This window comes from Oncorhynchus tshawytscha, linkage group LG14 (assembly GCF_018296145.1).
Source record: "Oncorhynchus tshawytscha isolate Ot180627B linkage group LG14, Otsh_v2.0, whole genome shotgun sequence".
Classification (NCBI taxonomy): Eukaryota; Metazoa; Chordata; class Actinopteri; order Salmoniformes; family Salmonidae; genus Oncorhynchus; species Oncorhynchus tshawytscha.
Window position 1 is genome coordinate 58,307,636 of NC_056442.1, and position 7,500 is coordinate 58,315,135.

The window sequence follows — 7,500 nt, forward strand, 5'->3', positions numbered from 1 at the left end:
CCTGTTGTAGCTCTAGTCTGTAAACACCTGTTGTAGCTCTAGTCTGTAAAACACCTGTTGTAGCTCTAGTCTGTAAACACCTGTTGTAGCTCTAGTCTAGTCTGTAAACACCTGTTGTAGCTCTAGTCTGTAAAACACCTGTTGTAGCTCTAGTCTGTAAACACCTGTTGTAGCTCTAGTCTGTAAAACACCTGTTGTAGCTCTAGTCTTAAAACACCTGTTGTAGCTCTAGTCTTAAAACACCTGCTGTAGCTCTAGTCTTAAAACACCTGCTGTAGCTCTAGTCTGTAAACACCTGTTGTAGCTCTAGTCTGTAAACACCTGTTGTAGCTCTAGTCTTAAAACACCTGCTGTAGCTCTAGTCTTAAAACACCTGCTGTAGCTCTAGTCTGTAAAACACCTGTTGTAGCTCTAGTCTGTAAACACCTGTTGTAGCTCTAGTCTAGTCTGTAAAACACCTGTTGTAGCTCTAGTCTGTAAAACACCTGTTGTAGCTCTAGTCTGTAAACACCTGTTGTAGCTCTAGTCTGTAAACACCTGTTGTAGCTCTAGTCTGTAAACACCTGTTGTAGCTCTAGTCTTAAAACACCTGTTGTAGCTCTAGTCTGTAAACACCTGTTGTAGCTCTAGTCTGTAAACACCTGTTGTAGCTCTAGTCTGTAAACACCTGTTGTAGCTCTAGTCTGTAAACACCTGTTGTAGCTCTAGTCTGTAAACACCTGTTGTAGCTCTAGTCTAGTCTGTAAAACACCTGTTGTAGCTCTAGTCTGTAAACACCTGTTGTAGCTCTAGTCTAGTCTGTAAACACCTGTTGTAGCTCTAGTCTGTAAACACCTGTTGTAGCTCTAGTCTGTAAACACCTGTTGTAGCTCTAGTCTTAAAACACCTGCTGTAGCTCTAGTCTTAAAACACCTGCTGTAGCTCTAGTCTGTAAACACCTGTTGTAGCTCTAGTCTGTAAACACCTGTTGTAGCTCTAGTCTAGTCTGTAAACACCTGCTGTAGCATTAGCTCTTACTAGCACAGCCTCGAGCTTAGTTCAACTGTCAAACTGTCAAACCCATTTACGCCAATGTTTTTAAAACAATGTAAATGTAAACAAACACTGTATAGCCTCATAACATGGTTAAAACGATAACTCTGATCTCATCGATGGTCCTTGCATCCATAGCTCTTTCTATGAATTTGAGAGTGGTGAAATTTCTCCAGGCACATGCCTCAGGTTTTTACCAAAACAGACGCAAGGGTGGTTTGTTATTGTTTCAACTGTGGATTTTACCTTTAGATTGGATGAAGTAACAGTCAGTCCCCCTGAAAAAGAGTGGAAATAAAAACAACTAAAATTAAAATGTTTAACTTGAACTGGTCTTCTGGTTTTAATACCATATATCTCTTTAACTCTCTACAGTCATTAGACTGTCTCTGGGCTAGCTAACACAGTGGTCAGTAGACTGTCTCTAGGCTAGCTAACACAGTGGTCAGTAGACTGTCTCTGGGCTGGCTAACACAGAGGTCAGTAGACTGTCTCTGGGCTAGCTAACACAGTGGTCAGTAGACTGTCTCTGGGCTAGCTAACACAGTGGTCAGTAGACTGTCTCTAGGCTAGCTAACACAGAGGTCAGTAGACTGTCTCTGGGCTAGCTAACACAGTGGTCAGTAGACTGTCTCTAGGCTAGCTAACACAGTGGTCAGTAGACTGTCTCTGGGCTAGCTAACACAGTGGTCAGTAGACTGTCTCTGGGCTGGCTAACACAGAGGTCAGTAGACTGTCTCTAGGCTAGCTAAACACAGTAGACTGTCTCTCAGCTAACACAGTGGTCTGACTGTCTCTGGGCTAGCTAACACAGTGGTCAGTAGACTGTCTCTAGGCTAGCTAACACAGAGGTCAGTAGACTGTCTCTGGGCTAGCTAACACAGTGGTCAGTAGACTGTCTCTAGGCTAGCTAACACAGTGGTCAGTAGACTGTCTCTGGGCTAGCTAACACAGTGGTCAGTAGACTGTCTCTGGGCTAGCTAACACAGTGGTCAGTAGACTGTCTCTGGGCTAGCTAACACAGTGGTCAGTAGACTGTCTCTAGGCTAGCTAACACAGAGGTCAGTAGACTGTCTCTGGGCTAGCTAACACAGAGGTCAGTAGACTGTCTCTGGGCTAGCTAACACAGTGGTCATTAGACTGTCTCTGGGCTAGCTAACACAGAGGTCAGTAGACTGTCTCTAGGCTAGCTAACACAGAGGTCAGTAGACTGTCTCTGGGCTAGCTAACACAGAGGTCAGTAGACTGTCTCTAGGCTAGCTAACACAGTGGTCAGTAGACTGTCTCTAGGCTAGCTAACACAGAGGTCAGTAGACTGTCTCTGGGCTAGCTAACACAGTGGTCAGTAGACTGTCTCTGGGCTAGCTAACACAGAGGTCAGTAGACTGTCTCTAGGCTAGCTAACACAGAGGTCAGTAGACTGTCTCTAGGCTAGCTAACACAGAGGTCAGTAGACTGTCTCTAGGCTAGCTAACACAGAGGTCAGTAGACTGTCTCTGGGCTAGCTAACACAGTGGTCAGTAGACTGTCTCTAGGCTAGCTAACACAGTGGTCAGTAGACTGTCTCTGGGCTGGCTAACACAGAGGTCAGTAGACTGTCTCTGGGCTAGCTAACACAGTGGTCAGTAGACTGTCTCTAGGCTAGCTAACACAGAGGTCAGTAGACTGTCTCTGGGCTAGCTAACACAGTGGTCAGTAGACTGTCTCTAGGCTAGCTAACACAGAGGTCAGTAGACTGTCTCTAGGCTAGCTAACACAGTAGTCAGTAGACTGTCTCTAGGCTAGCTAACACAGTGGTCAGTAGACTGTCTCTGGGCTAGCTAACACAGTAGTCAGTAGACTGTCTCTAGGCTAGCTAACACAGAGGTCAGTAGACTGTCTCTAGGCTAGCTAACACAGAGGTCAGTAGACTGTCTCTAGGCTAGCTAACACAGAGGTCAGTAGACTGTCTCTAGGCTAGCTAACACAGAGGTCAGTAGACTGTCTCTGGGCTAGCTAACACAGAGGTCAGTAGACTGTCTCTGGGCTGGCTAACACAGAGGTCAGTAGACTGTCTCTGGGCTAGCTAACACAGTAGTCAGTAGACTGTCTCTAGGCTAGCTAACACAGTAGTCAGTAGACTGTCTCTAGGCTAGCTAACACAGTGGTCAGTAGACTGTCTCTGGGCTAGCTAACACAGAGGTCAGTAGACTGTCTCTGGGCTGGCTAACACAGTGGTCAGTAGACTGTCTCTGGGCTGGCTAACACAGAGGTCAGTAGACTGTCTCTGGGCTGGCTAACACAGTGGTCAGTAGACTGTCTCTGGGCTGGCTAACACAGAGGTCAGTAGACTGTCTCTGGGCTAGCTAACACAGAGGTCAGTAGACTGTCTCTGGGCTAGCTAACACAGTGGTCAGTAGACTGTCTCTAGGCTAGCTAACACAGAGGTCAGTAGACTGTCTCTAGGCTAGCTAACACAGTAGTCAGTAGACTGTCTCTTGGCTAGCTAACACAGTAGTCAGTAGACTGTCTCTAGGCTAGCTAACACAGTAGTCAGTAGACTGTCTCTAGGCTAGCTAACACAGAGGTCAGTAGACTGTCTCTAGGCTAGCTAACACAGAGGTCAGTAGACTGTCTCTAGGCTAGCTAACACAGTGGTCAGTAGACTGTCTCTGGGCTGGCTAACACAGAGGTCAGTAGACTGTCTCTGGGCTAGCTAACACAGTGGTCAGTAGACTGTCTCTAGGCTAGCTAACACAGAGGTCAGTAGACTGTCTCTAGGCTAGCTAACACAGTAGTCAGTAGACTGTCTCTAGGCTAGCTAACACAGTAGTCAGTAGACTGTCTCTAGGCTACCTAACACAGTAGTCAGTAGACTGTCTCTAGGCTAGCTAACACAGAGGTCAGTAGACTGTCTCTAGGCTAGCTAACACAGAGGTCAGTAGACTGTCTCTAGGCTAGCTAACACAGTGGTCAGTAGACTGTCTCTGGGCTGGCTAACACAGAGGTCAGTAGACTGTCTCTGGGCTAGCTAACACAGAGGTCAGTAGACTGTCTCTGGGCTAGCTAACACAGTGGTCAGTAGACTGTCTCTAGGCTAGCTAACACAGAGGTCAGTAGACTGTCTCTGGGCTGGCTAACACAGAGGTCAGTAGACTGTCTCTGGGCTAGCTAACACAGTGGTCAGTAGACTGTCTCTGGGCTAGCTAACACAGTAGTCAGTAGACTGTCTCTAGGCTAGCTAACACAGAGGTCAGTAGACTGTCTCTAGGCTAGCTAACACAGAGGTCAGTAGACTGTCTCTAGGCTAGCTAACACAGAGGTCAGTAGACTGTCTCTGGGCTAGCTAACACAGAGGTCAGTAGACTGTCTCTAGGCTAGCTAACACAGAGGTCAGTAGACTGTCTCTCTCCTCCTGCTGATGCCTCTATTGATGCTTCTATTTGGTTCACTGCTTTCTCATTTGTAAGCTTTCTCTCTCTCTCGCTCTCTTTCTCTCGCTCTCTCTGCCACCTCCTCCCCTTTTCACACATCACACGCAAACACACAGTCAGTCACTCACACACACACACACCCCATACTGATGAGAGTTCCCCTATCTCACAGAGCCAGTTCCACCATCTGAGAGAGCCTTGTTTATGTTAACAGGAGAGCAGCTCTGTGTCGCACCGGTTCAACCTCCTACAGGAGAGCAGCTCTGTGTCGCACCGGTTCAACCTCCTACAGGAGAGCAGCTCTGTGTCGCACCGGTTCAAACTCCTACAGGAGAGCAGCTCTGTGTCGCACCGGTTCAACCTCCTACAGGAGAGCAGCTCTGTGTCGCACCGGTTCAAACTCCTACAGGAGAGCAGCTCTGTGTCGCACCGGTTCAAACTCCTACAGGAGAGCAGCTCTGTGTCGCACCGGTTCAACCTCCTACAGGAGAGCAGCTCTGTGTCGCACCGGTTCAACCTCCTACAGGAGAGCAGCTCTGTGTCGCACCGGTTCAACCTCCTACAGGAGAGCAGCTCTGTGTCGCACCGGTTCAACCTCCTACAGGAGAGCAGCTCTGTGTCGCACCGGTTCAACCTCCTACAGGAGAGCAGCTCTGTGTCGCACCGGTTCAACCTCCTACAGGAGAGCAGCAGACACAAACTCTCTGAGGTTCAACTGTTACAATGATCCAATAGAAACCGCTTCATTCACGCTCTGTCAGAGACAGAGAGAGAGATACAGAGAGTCAGCGAGAGAGGCAATAGGAGCAGCCGTGGAGGACTAAGAAGAGGATGACCCTGTGATCTTGCCAAGGATGAGCAGAGACGAGGAGAGACGCATCACTATGAATAAGGCCAAGAGGTAAGAGACTACCAGGAGAGATGGCTTAGGGGGCAGACTGAGAGGCGATTCACTCACTGCTCCTTAACAAGTGTCTTAATCATATCATTGGTGATGTTGGTGTGTAGGTGTGGGTGACCCAGGGTTTGGTGCTTGCAAAGGGTAGAGGCGCAGGGTGCAGTCGGTGTGAACTCTCTCTTTCTCTCTTTCTGTGGGGATCTGAAACACTGTGGTTTGTGTCACAGTTTCTACGCTGAGGTAAACGTTAGGTTTCTGTTCTCTAGCAGACAGACACACAACCGTCACTAGACCAGTAGAAACATGTTCTAATGGAACCTGTGTTCTCTAGCAGAAAGACACACAGCTGTCACTGTGCTGATATTGAAGTACTGCCCTAGTATAGAAGTACTCTGCATCTTACATTGTGTTTTTACCAAGATGTATTCACAGTCCCGGGGACTTTTTAGTAGCTTCCTTATGCTTACTCAGCCAGACAGTGTCCTGGTGAGGGGAACTTGCTACAGTGTGTGTGTGTGTGTGTGTTTGCGTGTGCGTGCGTGCGTGCGTGTGTGTGTGTGTGTGTCTGTGTGTGTGTGTGTGTGTGTGCGTGTGCGTGCGTGTGTGTGTGTGTGTGTGTGTGTGTGTGTGTGTGTGTGTGTGTGTGTGTGTGTGTGTGTGTGTGTGTGTGTGTGTGTGTGTGTGTGTGTGTGTGTGTGTGTGTGTGTGTTTGCTTGCGTGCGTGCGCGTGCGTGTGTGATGATGGTGTGTGTTTGACCTAAATACCACAGAAGAATGATCCAGTGTGGTTTCAGCTCAAATTATTTGTATCTAGTGAACACAAGCCCCCTGTCTGTCTGTCTGTCTGTCTGTCTGTCTGTCTGTCTGTCTGTCTGTCTGTCTGTCTGTCTGTCTGTCTGTCTGTCTGTCTGTCTGTCTGTCTGTCTGTCTGTCTGTCTGTCTGTCTGTCTGTCTGTCTGTCTGGAGGTCTGTCTGGAGGTCTGTCTGTCTGTCTGGAGGTCTGTCTGTCTGGCTGGAGGTCTGTCTGTCTGTCTGGCTGGAGGTCTGTCTGTCTGTCTGGAGGTCTGTCTGTCTGGCTGGAGGTCTGGAGAGAGAGTCAGAGAGAGAGATAGAGAGACAGACAGAGAGGTGGGGGAGTATAGTTCACCCAGGTGAGGTATATAAGTGGTGGGGGAGTATAGTTCACCCAGGTGAGGTATAGACGTGGTGGGGGAGTATAGATCACCCAGGTGAGGTATATAACAGGCGGGGTAGTATAGTTCACCCAGGTGAGGTATATAACAGGTGGGGGAGTATAGTTCACCCAGGTGAGGTATATAAGTGGCGGGGGAGTATAGTTCACCCAGGTGAGGTATATAACAGGTGGGGGAGTATAGTTCACCCAGGTGAGGTATAGACGTGGTGGGGGAGTATAGTTCACCCAGGTGAGGTATATAACAGGCGGGGTAGTATAGTTCACCCAGGTGAGGTATATAAGTGGTGTGGGAGTATAGTTCATCAGAATAACTGTTATTCCTTGACAAGGCATGATAACCATATCAGACCATTGGAGTCATTGTAGTCAGAGCTATTTCAGTAGAAGGTATTTCAGTAGAAGGTGTTTCAGTAGAAGGTATTTCAGTAGAAGGTATTTCAGTAGAAGGTGTTTCAGTAGAAGTTATTTCAGTAGAAGGTGTTTCAGTAGAAGGTATTTCAGTAGAAGGTATTTCAGTAGAAGGTATTTCAGTAGTTAGAGGTACTAGATGTATTTCATTGAGGTAGTTTGCATGCTGCATCAAGTCTTTTCCTGACTCTGTAATTAGTGGTCAGTCTATACTATAGTGTTCCTGGGTTCACTTTACTGTGATGTGAAAATCTCTCCATTTTATTTTAGGCTCCATGTATGTGCAGAGCTAGTGTAGTACAACATGTCTCTGTTTTGATCCGTGTGCTTTCTGTTGTAGTTGAACTCAGCTCTTATCAGATTGCCTGGACCTGTGAGGGTTGGTGAGGTGTTAAGGTGGACTGGAGGATGTGATCTGTATCAGCCTGTTAAGGTGGACTGGAGGGTGTGATCTGTATCAGCCTGTTAAGGTGGACTGGAGGGTGTGATCTGTATCAGCCTGTTAAGGTGGACTGGAGGATGTGATCTGTATAAGACTGTTAAGGTGGCCTGGA

General features: G+C 47.7%; 1 protein-coding gene across 2 annotated transcripts in view; it reads left to right on the forward strand.

The window, feature by feature from the left end:
* The first annotated feature begins 5,209 nt into the window (after positions 1 to 5,209).
* The window catches only part of rasgrp4 (RAS guanyl releasing protein 4), a 42,542-nt gene continuing 40,251 nt past the window's right edge, over positions 5,210 to 7,500 (forward strand). For both annotated transcript variants that reach the window (XM_042297749.1, XM_042297750.1), the window contains exon 1: positions 5,210 to 5,346. In XM_042297749.1, coding sequence (XP_042153683.1) covers positions 5,300 to 5,346 — 47 coding nt within the window. In that variant the 5' untranslated portion in view covers positions 5,210 to 5,299. The remainder of the gene's footprint in view (positions 5,347 to 7,500) is intronic.